The sequence below is a fragment of the Scyliorhinus torazame genome, chromosome 15 (assembly GCF_047496885.1).
Source record: "Scyliorhinus torazame isolate Kashiwa2021f chromosome 15, sScyTor2.1, whole genome shotgun sequence".
NCBI lineage: Eukaryota > Metazoa > Chordata > Chondrichthyes > Carcharhiniformes > Scyliorhinidae > Scyliorhinus > Scyliorhinus torazame.
Window position 1 is genome coordinate 104,815,774 of NC_092721.1, and position 17,704 is coordinate 104,833,477.

The following is a 17,704-nucleotide window of genomic DNA, read 5'->3' on the forward strand; positions in this document are numbered from 1 at the left end:
CAGAGTGCCAGGCTGGCAGCATCAAGGTGTCAGGCTGGCATTCTTCCCATGGCCGTGATCGGGCCTGAGAGGGCCCGAGGTCTCCCTTATAGGTGAGTTGGGGATTTGGGGGGGTTCAGGGGTTGCAACATGAGATCGAGAGAGCGGGATGCCATTTAAAAATGGCGTCCTGATCTCTTCCTGCACTGAGGTGTTCCGGCGAGCAGAGCTCCTCAATGTATGAACCTTTTTTTTTTAAATTTAGAGTACCCAATTATTTGTTTTTCCAATTAAAGGGCAATTTAGCCTGTCCAATCCACCTACCTGCACATCTTTGGTTTGTGGGGGTGAAACCCATGCAGACTCAGGGAGAATGTGCAAACTCCACACGGACAGTGACCCAGGGCCGGGATTCAAACCTGGGTCCTCAGCTCCATAGACAGCAATGCTAACCACTGTGTTACGTGCGGCCCTCAATGTAGGAAACTTCGCAGGGAGTTCCCCACTGTGGGGAAACAGAGTCCCGATAGATAGTGTAGTATTTCTCGGCCCTGTGAGCACTTGGAAACACCCGGCTAAACGCGCTCATCAGGGGACTCTGTTCCAATTTGGTTAGGTCACGCCCGGTATGTTTTGGCTTGAAACCTTTTATGATGGGGATACTCTGGTAAGTTTATTGGGGTTATTTATTCTCTATTTTTATGAACGTTAAATAATTACATTTCTTTCATGAAAGTATTTTCTACTGACTAAACATCATGGTAGCACAGTGGTTAGCACAGTTGCGCACAGCTCCAGGGTCCCAGGTTTGATTCCCAGCTTGGGTCACTGTCTGTGCGGAGTCTGCACGTTCTCCCCCTGTGTGTGTGGGTTTTCTCCGGGTGCTCCTGTTTCCTCCCACAGTCCAAAGATGTGTAGGTTAGGTGGATTGGCTGTGGTAAATTGCCCATGGTGTCCATAAAGGTTAGTTGGGGTTACGGGGATAGGCTGGAGGTGTAAGGATACGATGGAGGTATGGGCTTAGGTAGGGTGCTCTTTCCAAGGGCCGGTGCAGACTCGATGGGCCAAATAGCCTCCTTCTGCACTGTAAATTCTATGATAAGCATGCAGCTTTCCTGGTACAGAGATGAGAGCTGATTTATAGTCATTTGGTTTACCCTTTCCATTTTTGGTACAGGGGAATGATATTTGGCATCCTTCAGTCCTTATAGTACAATTCATCATTTCAAAGATCACAGAAAATGAGATGAGTACCTCTGATATTGAATCTGCTGCCATTATGATGTAGACCTAATGAGTTAATAACTTTTAGAAAAATTAACCCTTTTAATAGCTTCCTTTTCATATTTTCATACCTTCATGTTCTTGTAGCCATCTAAGATGGCCACCTCAAAGGACCATGGGAATTATGGCCAAACCAGGACTCAGACAGATACACAGCCTATGTGTACCTAAAACACAGGTAACCAGACCCGATAGAAACCCCCGCTCGTTTGCATTTTAATGGCCCATTTTCCCAGGATAATAGAACTCCAATCAAGCAACCGGTACAGCCACAGACTGATCGGCACCACTCCCCTTACTCAGAAAGCACAACTGCCAAGGTCAATGACCGCTAAGGACCCACCCAGCTACCAAGGCACCTGCCCCTTATTGGCCGAAATCGAAGAGAGTGATCAGAGCCCTGTAGAACTATTTTTAAAAAATATATATTTTATTGAAAATTTTTGGTCAACCATCACAGTACATTGTGTATCGTTTACACAATAATATAACAGTATAGATAACAATGACCTGTTTTATAAACAAAGAATAAACAATATATAACAAAAACGAAAACGAAAACTAAATGGCAACTGCCTTGTCTCAGATAAACACTCTCCAAAAATATGATTTAACAGTCAAATATACAATTATTTATAGCAACGACCTATACATATTCTACATATATATTAATAACCCTGAGACTCCTCCTGGTTCCTCCCCCCCCCCCTCCCCCTTCCCCCCCTGGGCTGCTGCTGCTGCCTTCTTCTTTTCCATTCCCTCTATCTTTCTGTGAGGTATTCGACGAACGGTTGCCACTGCCTCGTGAACCCTTGAGCCGATCCCCTTAGGACGAACTTAATCCGTTCCAGCTTTATAAACCCTGCCATGTCATTTATCCAGGTCTCCACCCCCGGGGGCTTGGCTTCCTTCCACATCAACAGTATCCTGCGCCGGGCTACTAGGGACGCAAAGGCCAAAACATCGACCTCTCTCGCCTCCTGCACTCCCGGCTCTTGTGCAACCCCAAATATAGCCAACCCCCAGCTTGGTTCGACCTGGACCCCCACTACTTTCGAAAGCACCTTTGTCACCCCCACCCAGAACCCCTGTAGTGCCGGACATGACCAGAACATGTGGGTGTGATTCGCTGGGCTTCTCGAGCATCTCGCACACCTATCCTCTACCCCCAAAAATTTACTGAGCCGTGCTCCAGTCATATGCGCCCTGTGTAACACCTTAAATTGAATCAGGCTTAGCCTGGCACACGAGGACGATGCGTTTACCCTACTTAGGGCATCCGCCCACAGCCCCTCCTCAATCTCCTCCCCCAGCTCTTCTTCCCATTTCCCTTTCAGCTCATCTGCCATAATCTCCCCCTCGTCCCTCATTCCCTATATATATCTGACACCTTACCGTCCCCCACCCATGTCTTTGAGATTACTCTGTCCTGCACCTCATGCGTCGGGAGCTGCGGGAATTCCCTCACCTGCTGCCTCGCAAAAGCCCTCAGTTGCATATACCGGAATGCATTCCCTTGGGGCAACCCATATTTCTCGGTCAGCGCTCCCAGACTTGCGAACTTCCCATCCACAAACAGATCTTTCAGTTGCGTTACTCCTGCTCTTTGCCAGATTCCAAATCCCCCATCCATTCTCCCCGGGGCAAATCTATGGTTATTTCTTATCGGGGACCCCACCAAGGCTCCCGTCTTTCCCCTATGCCGTCTCCACTGTCCCCAAATTTTCAAAGTCGCCACCACCACCGGGCTTGTGGTGTATTTCTTCGGTGAGAACGGCAGTGGGGCCGTCACCATAGCTTGTAGGCTCGTCCCCCTACAGGACGGCCTCTCTAATCTCTTCCACGCCGCTCCCTCCTCTTCTCCCATCCACTTACTCACCATTGAGATATTGGCGGCCCAGTAGTACTCACTTAGGCTCGGTAGTGTCAGCCCCCCCCCCTATCCCTACTACGCTGTAAGAATCCCTTCCTCACTCTCGGGGTCTTCCCGGCCCACACAAAACTCATGATACTCTTTTCGATCCTTTTGAAAAAAGCCTTCGTGATCACCACCGGGAGGCACTGAAACACAAAGTGGAATCTCGGGAGGACTACCATTTTAACCGCCTGCACCCTCCCTGCCAGTGACAGGGATACCATGTCCCATCTCTTGAAGTCCTCCTCCATTTGTTCCACCAATCGCGTTAAATTTAACCTATGCAATGTACCCCAATTCTTGGCTATCTGGATCCCCAAGTAACGAAAGTCCCTTGTTACCTTCCTCAGTGGAAAGTCCTCTATTTCTCTGCTCTGCTCCCCTGGATGCACCACAAACAACTCACTTTTCCCCATGTTCAGTTTATATCCTGAGAATTCTCCAAACTCCCGAAGTGTCCGCATTATCTCTGGCATCCCCTCCGCCGGGTCCGCTACATATAACAACAAATCATCTGCATACAGAGATACCCGGTGTTCTTCTCCTCCTCTAAGTACTCCCCTCCACTTCTTGGAACCCCTCAATGCTATTGCCAGGGGCTCAATCGCCAGTGCAAACAGTAACGGGGACAGAGGGCATCCCTGCTTTGTCCCTCTATGGAGCCGAAAGTATGCAGATCCCCGTCCATTCGTGACCACACTCGCCACTGGGGCCCTATACAACAGCTGCACCCATCCAACATACTCATCTCCAAAACCAAATTTCCTCAGCACCTCCCACAAATAATCCCACTCCACTCTATCAAATGCTTTCTCGGCATCCATCGCCACCACTATCTCCGCTTCCCCCTCTGGTGGGGGCATCATCATTACCCCTAGCAGCCTCCGTATATTCGTATTCAGCTGTCTCCCCTTCACAAACCCAGTTTGGTCCTCATGGACCACCCTCGGGACACAATCCTCTATCCTCATTGCCATTACCTTGGCCAGAATCTTAGCGTCTACATTTAGGAGGGAAATAGGTCTATAGGACCCGCATTGTAGCGGGTCCTTTTCCTTCTTTAGGAGAAGCGATATCGTTGCCTCAGACATAGTCGGGGGCAGCTGTCCCCTTTCCTTTGCCTCATTAAAGGTCCTCATCAGTAGCGGGGCGAGCAAGTCCACATATTTCCTGTAAAATTCAACTGGGAATCCATCCGATCCCGGAGCCTTCCCCGCCTGCATGCTCCTAATTCCTTTCACTACTTCCTCTATTTCAATGTGTGCTCCCAGTCCCACCCTTTCCTGCTCCTCCACCTTGGGAAATTCCAGCCGGTCCAGAAAGCCCATCATTCTCTCCCTCCCATCCGGGGGTTGAGCTTCGTATAATTTTTTGTAAAATGCCTTGAACACTCCATTCACTCTCTCCGCTCCCCGCTCCATCTCTCCTTCCTCATCCCTCACTCCCCCTATTTCACTCGCTGCTCCCCTTTTCCTCAATTGGTGGGCCAGCAACCTGCTCGCCTTCTCCCCATATTCGTACTGTACACCCTGTGCCTTCCTCCACTGTGCCTCTGCAGTACCCGTTGTCAGCAAGTCAAATTCTACGTGTAGCCTTTGCCTTTCCCTGTACAGTCCCTCCTCCGGTGCCTCCGCATATTGCCTGTCCACCCTCAGAAGTTCTTGCAGCAACCGCTCCCGTTCCCTACTCTCCTGCTTTCCTTTATGTGCCCTTATTGATATCAGCTCCCCTCTAACCACTGCCTTCAGCGCCTCCCAGACCACTCCCACCTGGACCTCCCCATTATCATTGAGTTCCAAGTACTTTTCAATGCACCCCCTCACCCTTCGACACACCCCCTCATCTGCCATTAGTCCCATGTCCATCCTCCAGGGTGGGCGCCCTTCTGTTTCCTCCCCTATTTCCAAGTCCACCCAATGTGGAGCGTGATCCGAAATGGCTATAGCCGTATACTCCGTTCCCCTCACCTTCGGGATCAACGCCCTTCCCAAAACAAAAAAGTCTATTCGCGAATAGACTTTGTGGACATAGGAGAAAAACGAAAACTCCTTCCTCCTAGATCTGCTAAATCTCCACGGGTCTACTCCTCCCATCTGCTCCATAAAATCTTTAAGCACCTTGGCTGCTGCTGGCCTCCTTCCAGTCCTGGACCTCGACCTGTCCAGCCCTGGTTCCAACACCGTATTGAAATCTCCCCCCATTACCAACTTTCCCACCTCTAGGTCCGGGATGCGTCCTAGCATACGCCTCATAAAATTGGCATCATCCCAGTTCGGGGCATATACGTTTACCAAAACCACCGTCTCCCCCTGTAGTTTGCCACTCACCATCACGTATCTGCCCCCGCTATCCATCACTATAGTCTTTGCCTCAAACATTACCCGCTTCCCCACTAATATAGCCACCCCCCTGTTTTTCGCATCTAGCCCCGAATGGAACACCTGCCCCACCCAACCTTTGCGTAGTCTCACCTGGTCTATCAGTTTCAAGTGCGTTTCCTGTAACATAACCACGTCTGCCTCATGTTTCTAAAGGTGTGCGAGTACCTGTGCCCTCTTCATCGGCCCGTTCAGCCCTCTCACGTTCCACGTGATCAGCCGGGTTGGGGGGCTTTTTACACCCCCCCCTTGTCGATTAGCCATCCCCTTTTTCCAGCTCCTCACCCGGTTCCCACGCAGCTGTGTCCCCCCCAGGCGGTGCCCCCCCGCCCATCCCACCCCATACCAGCTCCCCCCTCTCCCCAGCAGCAGCAGCCCAATAATTCCCCCCTCCCACCCCCCCCCCGCTAGATCCCCCACTAGCGTAGTTACACCCCCCATGTTGCTCCCAGAAGTCAGCAAACTCTGGCCGACCTCGGCTTCCCCCCGTGACCTCGGCTCGCACCGTGCGACGCCCCCTCCTTCCTGCTTCCCTGTTCCCGCCATGATTATCATAGCGCGGGAACCGAGCCCGCGCTTCCCCCTTGGCCCCGCCCCCAATGGCCAACGCCCCATCTCTTCCACCTCCTTTCCTCCCCCCACCACCTCCTGTGGAAGAGAGAAAAGTTACCACATCGCAGGATTAATAACATAAAACTCCTCTTTCCCCCCTTTTTACCCCCCTCTTCGCCCCCCATACTCGCCCCACCACTTTGTTTCAAACGTTCTTTTTTTTTAATAATCCGCTCATTCCAATTTTTCTTCCACGATAAATGTCCACGCCTCATCCGCCGTCTCAAAGTTGTGGTGCCTCCCTTGATATGTGACCCACAGTCTTGCCGGTTGCAGCATTCCGAATTTTATCTTCTTTTTGTGAAGCACCGCCTTGGCCCGATTAAAGCTCGCCCTCCTTCTCGCCACCTCCGCACTCCAGCCTTGGTAGACGCGGATCACCGCGTTCTCCCACTTACTGCTCCGAGTTTTCTTTGCCCATCTAAGGACCATCTCTCTGTCCTTAAAACGGAGGAATCTTACCACTATGGCTCTAGGAATTTCTTCTGCTCTTGGTCCTCGCGCCATCACTCGGTATACTCCCTCCACCTCCAGCGGACCCGCCGGGGCCTCCGCTCCCATTAACGAGTGCAGCATCGTGCTCACATATGCCCCGACGTCCGCTCCCTCCGCACCTTCAGGAAGACCAAGAATCCTTAGGTTGTTCCTCCTCGCGTTGTTCTCCAGCGCCTCCAGCCTTTCCACACATCGTTTATGGTGTGCCTCATGCATCTCTGTCTTCACCACCAGACCCTGTATGTCGTCCTCATTCTCGGCAGCCTTTGCCTTCACGACCCGAAGCTCCCGCTCCTGGGTCTTTTGCTCCTCCTTTAGCCCTTCGATCGCCTGTAATATCGGGGCCAACATCTCCTTCTTCATTTCCTTTTTGAGTTCTTCCACGCAGCGTTTCAAAAACTCGTGTTGTTCAGGGCCCCATATTAAACTGCCACCTTCCGACGCCATCTTGGTTTTTGCTTGCCTTCCTTGCCGCTGCTCTAAAGGATCCACCGCAATCCGGCCACCTTCCTCTCCTTTTTTCATCCGTATCCAGGGGGGATTCCCTTCTGGTTCACCGCACAGTACTTTTAGCAGTTAAAATTGCCGTTGGGGCTCTTATTAAGAGCCCAAAAGTCCGTTCCACCGGGAGCTGCCGAAACGTGCGACTCAGCTGGTCATCGCCGCACCCGGAACCGCCCTGTAGAACTATTGGGTCCAAGGTTAAGGACCGCCCCAAAGAGCGTGAAATCCCAGAGGGATAAAAGAGAGCACAACCATGTGTTCTGTCTCTTTTGGATCCGGCCTGTGCCAGCACAATTACAGCAGGAACAGCCAGCTAAGTTCAAGACCAACAATTGTAACCTGACAGATGAGCCCAACAGAGAGAGAGACGCTTTCTTCGAACCAGCCAAGTGAAATCCAGATAAAGGCCTTATCCATTTGCACAGTGCCGGTCGCCCTGAAGTTAAGTATAGGTTATTGTAGCTGATCGGTGTAGTTTAACTCGTGGTAGATATTGTGTTTGCATGTTGAGATAACTCTTGTGTATGTAAATAAACCATCTTTTGAACTAACCAACTGGTTGTGTGGTCATTTGATCGATATAAGGGAAGGCTTGTGGTTCACCAAGATAAATAGAAATACCCACAGTGTTGGCGACGCTGTTGGGACCGAAACAGAGCAACATTATTGGCGACCTCTGACAGGACTCAATTAGAAGTGACTTTGTCACTCCGGGAGAACCCACAAACGTTGAATCCAATTGCGAGAAAGCGAAAGAACCACGTGCAAGCCCCATACTGACCAAATAACCGAATTTCTGAAGTGTGTACTAACCCGCATGCGTACCTGACAGGAAGAGTAAGGTAAACTCGTTGGAATTGTGTACAACTATCGAGGGATTGTGAGCCGGAAAATAGCTTAAGCCATACCCGCTGTTCAAATCGCCGCCTTATTCCCCTGTCCCAAATTAAAAGCAGAGAAAAAGATAAGAGAAGTAATGGCCAGTAAAGCAATGGAAAGATTGATGAATCCACAGGAACCTGAGGTCGCAGCGACCAACAGAGCAGAGCAATGCCCCATATGAGAGGAAGAGTGAAGGAAATACTTAAAGGGGAAAGGATGGTCCCTTTGGTCGAATTTTTGGGCTAATGATGAGTCAGGTCCAGGAAAGGTAGGACAGACTTGATGGGAGAACCTAAGCGAGGTCCACAAGAAAAATGTAGGGAAAGTCAGAAAGCCGATGGCAATAGTGTTCTGTTTGGCACAGTTGCGAGGCACAGAGGAGGTCGTGAAGACGCTCCGCAGGCAGTTAATTGAGAAGGAAGAAAAGAATGAGGGAAACAGTAACGAAAGCGAGAAGATAATTGACCAACTCCAGGAACAGTTAGCAGCTAAGGACAAGGAAATGGCCGATGTAAATCACGCACATCAATCTTGTCTCGTTCACCTTAGTAGCTTCTAGACCCAGTACGATAAAGCCTACCAAGATACACAGCACGCAGTCCTGGTAAGAGAGGAAACAGAACAACAGATCGCCCAGCTAACTAGCAAATGCGCAGATTTAAAAGCAGCTTTGAGAGCGCTCCACAATTCCACCAAGGAACAGAGGCAGAGTACCGTTGACCATGCTAAATGCTGACAGAAGATAGAAAAGTTATAGTCGCTACTCTCAGTACAGAATGGCTTTGGGGACACTTTCGGGCAGGATTTAGATGAGGAAGATGCTCCCGACTGGCAAGAGTTAAACAAAAGCACCCAAAGATACGTAGAGGACATGGGAAATCAAAATCGAACCCCCCATGCCCCCAAAAGGATAGCACCCGCAGCATCGACTGCACAGGCAGCACACACCCCCACTCACAATTCGACCCCCATGAATCCGGTTACCACAGAACGCAGGCCATCGGATCAGGAGGAGCCTGATATCGTTTACACCACCCCACTATCCATAACCCAATTAAGAGAACTTGCACGAAAATTAGTCCATTCCAGCCCACCGCAGACCCGCACAGCTTCTTTGAGGAGGTGCGCCAACAAAAAGTTATGTAAGGCCTAGACGAGAGTGAGGAAGTAAAGCTAATAGTTATGAGCCTTAGCCAGTCCGTAAGGTCAGCTTTGCCAGAACTCCAAAATGTAGCAGGAGGAACCCTACGGAAATGAAAACAGCCACATTAGATGCCATCGGGTGCAACAAAGGAGATCCAGTCGAGGGTTTAAATCGAGGGTAAAAGAAGGGAGAGCATCCGACCGCATTTTGTTGGTCGCCTATGGATTCATTTCATGGCAGTCTATGGATAATTGAACCGCGCACACCTAAATAAGGAGAACACCACTAAATGGTCCCGCACCTTAGTCTCACATGTCACAGACGCAGGTCAAAATGCTTGTGTAAACTACGACCCCGCAGACCACACACACAATAAAGTTTCGGTATTGAAACGACTTTCTAGAGCATGGGAACAAACCCTACACCGACGGACAAATCAGGACAATATAGAAGCAAACAGGCACCCAGTTAGGACGGGCCAGGACCCAGCATGGATAAACAAGGGTAGACACGAGGAACAGCACGCCAGAGCACAGGCACCACGAGGTTGTTACAATTGTGGCCACATAGGACATTACGCCCGCGATTGCCGACAAAGCCCCCTGAACCATCAACGATACCAAGAACCAAACCCTCCACCTGGGAACAATGTTAGGCCCATGCATAATGTTAGCGCCCATTCAGTCAACTTAGCGTTTAACTCCACAGATTGACGGTGTTCGGACTCCCCAACTTGGTTCTGTGACACACGCTGGGACAAATCAGGCAAACCAGTAGTTACAGGTACTGTCCGGGGACTTTCTTTGGGACACAGGAGGATCCTGCACCACTTTAAACCCCTCCACCATGTTTCAACAGGCCAAATGGCCCACCACAGACACCATCACCCTGAGTGGATTCACAGGCCACATGCAACAAGGATATATCACAGCTCCCGTACCCATCCAGATAGGGAACATTAGCACCAAACACCCCGTTGTTTGAGTTGACTTACACCAAACCGCAGAGCACATTTTAGGCATTGACTTTATGAATTCCCATAACCTTTTGTTTGACCCAGCAAACAAATGTGTCTGGCGAATGTCTAAAACAGCTAGAGCTCCTGTTACGCTCACAATAGGGGATCATGAAAACAAGATTTGCTCAGTAGGGGACTATTGGTTTAATCCGCAAACAATTAGTGCAGACCAGACAATTTGAGAGGTCCTCATAAAACACAAAGCTTTGTTCACACAACACAAACACGACTGTGGGAAGATCCCAGGTATAGTAAAGATTTCAGGTCCCGATCCAAAGCCGCAAAAGCAATACGGTTTCCCACAGCAAGCCGAGGGTGAGATTTTGCAGGTTATTAACACTTTGTTAGACCAAGGAGTTATTCGACCCGTAGCGTCCACAAACAATGCCCCAATTTGGCCCGTACTGTTGCCACGAGTCCCGCGACCATGCTCAAACAGGGAGTACAGGCAAAATATTTCACAGTGCTGGACATCAGCAATGGCTTTTGGTCCATCCCGTTAGCCAGCACCTGCCAGTATAAATTCGCATTTACGTTTCAAGACCAGCAGTACATGTGGACATGCCTCCCACAAGTATTCCATAACTCCCCCTCAACTTTCCACCGACAATTGGCCAACGGACGTTCTAAATTTTCCTGACCCGAGTGCCTAATACAATATGTAGACGATCTGCTCTTGTGAACGGACACAAAAGAGAAACACGTGGAGCTCTTATCTTAATTACTGGGCCTACAACAATCAATCGGATGTAAGGTAAACCCCAAAAAGGCCCAGATTTTAACGGAAAAGGTTCCATATTTAGGCACCATCATCACCCACGGGAAGAGAGAAATTGAGCAAAAACGGATCGAGTCCATCGTTAAATTGCCACTGCCCCAAAATGTCACTGCACTCCAGTCATTCCTAGGTTTGGTAGGATATTGCAGAAGTTATATAGATGGTTTTGCCACCAAAGCAGCCCCACTCTCAGAGCTCCTTAAAAAGAATGCCCCATGGGAATGGCTTCCACAGCACACAGACGCCATTGATGATTTAAAACGCGCCCTAGGCACAGCCCCCACTTTACAAGTTCCAGACCCAGACTTGCCCTGTGCCATCGAAGTAGCACCCGACTTGTTAATGGCCCTTGGACAAATTTGCAAATCGACTACATTGGTCTCCTTCCCCCTTGCAGAAGCGGTTTCAAGTACATGCTGGTTGTAATCGACACCTTTACTAAATAGGTAGAAGCATTTCCCTCACGGACAAACACAGCAAAGGCCACCGCTAAGATTCTGACCCAACAGATATTCACAAGCTGGGGTCTCCCCCGCAGCATTGAGTCAGACCAAGGTTCCCACTTCACCGGCAGAGTCATGCAAAATGTTTTAACAATTTTTGGGATCAGGCAGAAATTCCCTGTAGCATATCACCCCAAATCCAGTAGCATTGTCGAGAGAATGAATCGAACTTTAAAAGCAACCAGAAGGAAGATGGTGCAACAGAACAATACCATGCGGGACACGGTCCTCCCATTTGCTCTCATGTTTATTCGGAACACCATTTCCAGTTCCACAGGTTTCACCCCCCCCCCCCCCCCCACACTCTCATGACTGGACAGCCCATGAAGGGTATTGAATATTTATTAGGCCTCGATCTGGCAAGCCCTACAGTAACCACCCTCACCCACAAAAAAGCGGTCCAACAGGATACAAATAACATTAGAGCGGCACAACTCGCTGCAGCTGTCCGATTAGGCGCTGGAAAGAAGCAGAGTAAAGCCTGTTTTGACAAAACCGTCCACCCCGTAGAGTACACAGTCGGTCAGCAAGTAATGGTTTCACTTCACAGCCCCAGTTCTTTCCTCTCCCCACAAATTTGCAGGACCCTACTCCATTTCAGACAAAGGGAGCCCCTCCGTGTACAAGATAACGTACCCCAGCAGTAAAACTGGTTGGTTCCACATCAACCAACTCAAAGTCTACGGACCACAATGTAGCCACTCCCACCACATCTCTCTGGCAATAGGAGAAGATTACGCCCCGCCCATCGACAACCTAGCTCAACCCCTACACCAACCCTCCCCCAGCCATGCCGGTATTTATCCCTTGTCCACGCCCACAGACCCGAACTTGTCTCCGCCCACAGGTACGGACTTTCACCTTGAACTTGACTCCGACGATAGCGAGAGCCTCCCGGATTTGATTACTATCCCTGAACACTGGCACGATCTCTCTGCCACCACTCACCCCAGCCCCCGGAACCACGACTTAGATATCTTTGACCCCCTATGTGTCCTCCCCCAGCCACCACCACATCCACCGCCCAACCACAGTAACTTACCCTCCACTCCCACCGCCCCTATGCCTCACGACAAACAAGCCCCTCTTTGGCACCGCGACAACTCATGTAGACTAGTAAGGCACCACGATTCGGACCATCCAACGACCCATGCGGCCAAGGCACAGAAACGGCAGACACGGGTCTGGCATTTGGGAGATGGTGATGATTCAGATACTGACTCTCGTTTCGGTAATGCTATCACAACACTGGTACAGAACCCTGTGGTGTCTACATGATGAGAAAGAGACACCGCCTAAGTATTAAGGTATCCAAAGTTCTGATGGAGCCTGCCCGCCTTTTTTCTTCTTCTTCTTCTACCACGTGGTTTTAATTCATGTCGCCCGGCACAAAATTACTCTTCTGATTTGAGGGTAAGATACCCAATGTCAGTTAAAGGCACACGTTTGTTGAGAAACAGACCACTGTTCTCCCAGTCTTTCTGACAAGTTTCCACATGACTACAAACTCTTATCGCCTACCCAGGTCACCCAGGTAGCGAGTAACGGCACTAATCTCCACCCTACCTTAGGACGCCAAATTTATCCGGTCAGTTAAGCTCGGGTAGTGGAGTAACGGCACTAACCCCCGCCCTATCCGGGGATTTCATCCATTCTTCTTCCGCAGCAGCCCACACGCACCTCATGTTTCCGTCACTTCATACACTCTGGAATGGTTCTCTACACTCTGCATTGCCTTTGGCAGGCCTTAGTTTCACCTTCTCCACTCTCTCTTTGGTTGTGGCATAAAGAATGCATTTTGCCACGTTCCGTACGCTCACCCCTTCTTTCCTTTACCTCCCGCGACCCCCTGGTTGTTCCCCACATGCTATTTACATGTACGACACAATTGGTTGCTGGTCACTGCTGCTATACACACTGCTACACGCGAACTATCTCTGAACCCTGGGACGAAACTCTATAAAACTGTCCGCCCTGAAACTCGGCTGGTTAAGATAAGCCTCAGCCACCACTGGTTGCAAGTAAAGAAAGAGTGGTCGAAGAAATTGTCCGACCACTCCCCGCATCAACCACAAGCTGCGAGAGTCTCTGTACTTTAAAAAAATAAATAAATTTTTTTTGCATTTCTTGTCTCTCCAAAATGGTATATATAATTTAAAAAGTGAGGGAGTCACACACGGTGACAATCATAACGGGTAATTGGAGTAAGGAGAGAAAGACTAATAAAACGAGATATTAACCAAAGATAACAACAGATACTATGCTTGCACCCCCAGGATTACCCGCAAAACAGAAAACACAGGATGAAGCAAGGACTGCTGACATGCGTTTGGATCATCGCTGGACTTCTGCAACTGCGCGCGCAACAAACTTGTGTAACAAACACTACACCAGCCCCGAACACTACTACAGAACAGGACACCTCCAGCCCGGACACTACACCACACGTAAAGACAGACATCGAAACCCCCACTTGGTGCGAAAACATTGCCAAATGGAACCCCCTTTCATACATAGTAGAGGCCCTTCTAGTAATTGCGATAATCTGCAGTGTCATTCAGACACTCCGACTCCGTAAATGGCGAGCAAAAGCCTCCCGCTCCCCGGTATATACAGTCCGATCCCCCTTCTTTGGAATTCAACAAAATTGAACTCCTGTAACAATCGCTACTAAAAATAAACCATGTACCTCTTCAACTTTATTAGGATTAAGTCGAAATGTGATGCTGCTGTTTTAAATTTTGTACTGTATATTAGTTCTTTGATATTCACCAGCAGCATGAGAGTAGCTTAGAGAGCGTTAGCTGGAGATCAGCTGTGCGGATAGTTTTATAGTGATCTGAATTAGAGTAACCGTTAGAGATGAATTGATTTATGAATGTATTAATGAAATACTAGGTAAATGTCCCAAACCATAAGATAGAATAGAGTAGAACCTTGCCTTGACCAAGGCTGACCAGTCCACCAAGGATGAACAGGGATCAATAGTGTGATCCACCACGCTTCGCATTCAGGATCAAAAGGATAGAATGTAGCCATCTAAGATGGCCACCTGCAAAGGACCATGGGTATTATGGCCAACCCAGGACTCAGACAGATACACAGCCTATTTGTATCTAAAACACAGGTAACCAGACCTGATCATAGATTATCATAGAATTTACAGTGCTGAAGGAGGCCATTCGGCCCATCGAGTCTGCACCGGCTCTTGGAAAGAGCACCCTACCCAAGGTCAACACCTCCACCCTATCCCCATAACCCAATGAACCCACCCAACATTAAGGGCAATTGTGGTTACTAAGGGCAATTTATCATGGCCAATCCACCTAACCTGCACATCTTTGGACTGTGGGAGGAAAGCGGAGCACCCGGAGGAAACCCACGCACACACGGGGAGGATGTGCAGACTCCGCACAGACAGTGACCCAAGCTGGAATCGAACCTGGGACCCTGGAGCTGTGAAGCAATTGTGCTATCCACAATGCTACCGTGCTGCCCCCGCTCGTTTGCATTTCAATGGCCCATTTTCCCAGGGCAATAGAACTCCAATCAAGCAACCGGTACAGCCACAGACTGATCGGCGCCACTCCCCTTACTCAGAAAGCACAACTGCCAAGGTCAATGACCGCTAAGGACCCACCCAGCTACCAAGGCACCCACCACTTATTGGCCGAAGTCGAAGAGAGTGATCAGAGCCCTGTCGATCTATTGGGTCCAAGGTTAAGGACCGCCTCAAAGAGTGCAAAATCCCAGAGGGATAAAAGAGCGCACAGCCATGTATTCTGTCTCTTTTGGATCCGGCTTGTGCCAGCTCAATTGCAGCAGGAACAGCCAGCTAAGTTCAAGACCAATGATCGCAACCTGACGGTTGAGCCCAGCAGAGACAGAGCCACTTTCTTCGAACCAGCCAAGTGAAATCCAGATAAAGGCCTTATCCATTTGCACAGTGCCGGTCACCCTGAAGTTAAGTATAGGTTATTGTAGTTGATAGGTGTAGTTTAACTCATAGTAGATATTGTGTTTGCATGTTGAGATAACTCTTGTTTATGTAAATAAACCATCTTTTGAACTAACTAACTGGTTGTGTGATCATTTGATCGATATATGTGGTTCACCAAGATAAATAGAAATACCCACAGGATTGGTGACGCTGTTGGGACCGAAACAGAGCAACATTCTCCTCTGTTATTCCCGTAATTCTTATTTACCCTTCCCTGTAAGTAATGCAGATTAACTTTAATGTGAAATGTGTAAGCTGAACAGAAGGATTAATTTGCAATTTCTGTGCTGTTGGTTTTCCTACTGAGTATTAGCAGTGTACATTGACAACAAGCATGTACGATTCTGCAGTAAGGTGCCAGATCTAATAAATTCTTTGTTTAAAACTTTTGATGTGACACTTTTGGATTAGCTGAGGATATCTTGATTATTGAAACCAGTAAGCATCATCTGTGACTTCTACATATTGGCCCAAAGAATTCACACAACTTTTTAAAAACTGAGGACTAGTTTTGATGCAACTGGGTTTTCATTCAAAATAGAACTCAACTGGGTGGCATGGTGGCACATTGGTTAGCACTGCTGCCGACGGCGCTGAGGACCCGGGTTCGATCCCGGCCCCGGGTCACAGTCCGTGTGGTGTTGGCATATTCTCCCCATGTCTGCGTGGGTTTAACTCCCACAACCCAAAGATGTGCAGGTTAGGTGGATTAGCCACGCTAAATTGCCCCTTAATTGGAAAAAAATAATTGGGTACTCTAAATTTAAACAAAAATAGATCTCAATTGTTGGGTTTGAAATGCAATCAGTTCTACATGTCCTATCTGGCTTTCTGTAGTTATATGGGTGGAATTCTCCACCCCCCCCTCCCCCCCCCCCCCCCCCCCCGGCCGGATCGGAGATCCAGCGGCGGGCCGCGCGAATCGCGCCACTGGGGCCGGCGTGATCGGCGCAGCGCCGGTCGTGGTATGCGCCGACTCTCCGGCAGGGGCCAGCGCGTCGATTCTCCGGCCCGGATGGGGCCAAAAAGTCACCAAAAAGCCAAATCCTGCCGGCGCCATTCTAACATTCCCTGAGCCGGCGTGACCTCGGCGTTGAATGGTCCGGGGGCGGCCTGTGGGGGGGAGAGAAGGTCCGACCCCGGGGGGCCCTCCGTAGTGGTCTGGCCCGCAATCGGGGCCCATCGATCAGCAGGCCGGCCTCTCTGTCGGGGGATCTCCTTTCTACCGTGCTGGCTCCTGTAGCCCTGCGCCATTTGGCGTCGGGGCCGGCGCGAGGAAGAAGGCCACTGCGCATGCGCTAGTTTGCGCGGCCCAACTCGCGCGGTGCCTGGTTCACGCTGGGATAGGCAGCTGGAGCGTCGCGGGCCGCTCCAGCGCCGTGCTACCCCACTGTGGCCCAGAGAACCAGGTCTCGGAACGGGCGCCGAAGCCGGAGTCAAACACTCCCATTTTTACGCCGGCATCGACACTTAGCCGCCCGATGGGAGAATCGCACCCATGACCTCCCTGCCATGAGGCAGCTCTCTGGAGGAGGCCAGCTAAGATCAGTTCAATAAAGACCCACAGTAAGAAAACGCTGAGAAAATCATGACATTTTTCCTTTGTGGCTGCTTTTTATGCAACCTAGATCCATTGGATTAGCAGGTGAGAAAATGTTAGACTTTATCATGAAATAGATGGAAGAGCTGTCCTGTTATTTATCTTTGGGAGATATCATGAAGGTATGTGGGAAACAAGGGAATGGTGCATTTCCTTTTAACTTCTACTGCCCAGCAATGCTTCCCACATTCAAATGAGTAACCCCGTAAATGTGATCAGCACATCAATTATGAAATAAGTATGTGACCTGAGGCTGTAGGGTACCTATCATTGTATGTTACTAATTATCAAAAATGGGGGAAAAAAACCTCTCAACACTATATTTTGAATTTAAATAATGATATATGTTTAAAACAACAGCAAATAACTTTTGTGCAGCAGCAAATGCAAAACTTAAAACCCTTTGAAATATGTTTTTCAGAGCACTATTTGACTATGATAAAACCAAGGACAGTGGTCTTCCAAGTCAAGGTCTCAGCTTCAAATATGGAGACATTCTGCATGTTATCAATGCCTCTGATGATGAATGGTGGCAGGCACGAATGGTTACACCTGAAGGAGACAGTGAAGAGATGGGTGTTATACCAAGCAAAAGAAGGTTCATAAATCTAT

The 17,704-nt window shown here is 49.3% G+C and overlaps 1 protein-coding gene across 12 annotated transcripts in view; it reads left to right on the top strand.

Moving 5' to 3' along the window:
- LOC140391729 (disks large homolog 2-like) overlaps positions 1 to 17,704 on the top strand; it is a 1,606,854-nt gene that overhangs the window by 1,357,230 nt on the left and 231,920 nt on the right. For 9 of the 12 annotated variants that reach the window (XM_072476520.1, XM_072476521.1, XM_072476522.1 and 6 more), the window contains one exon: positions 17,514 to 17,690. The exons of the other annotated variants lie outside the window; for them this stretch is intronic. In XM_072476520.1, the coding sequence (XP_072332621.1) occupies positions 17,514 to 17,690 (177 nt within the window). The remainder of the gene's footprint in view (positions 1 to 17,513; positions 17,691 to 17,704) is intronic. 12 annotated transcript variants of the gene reach the window in all.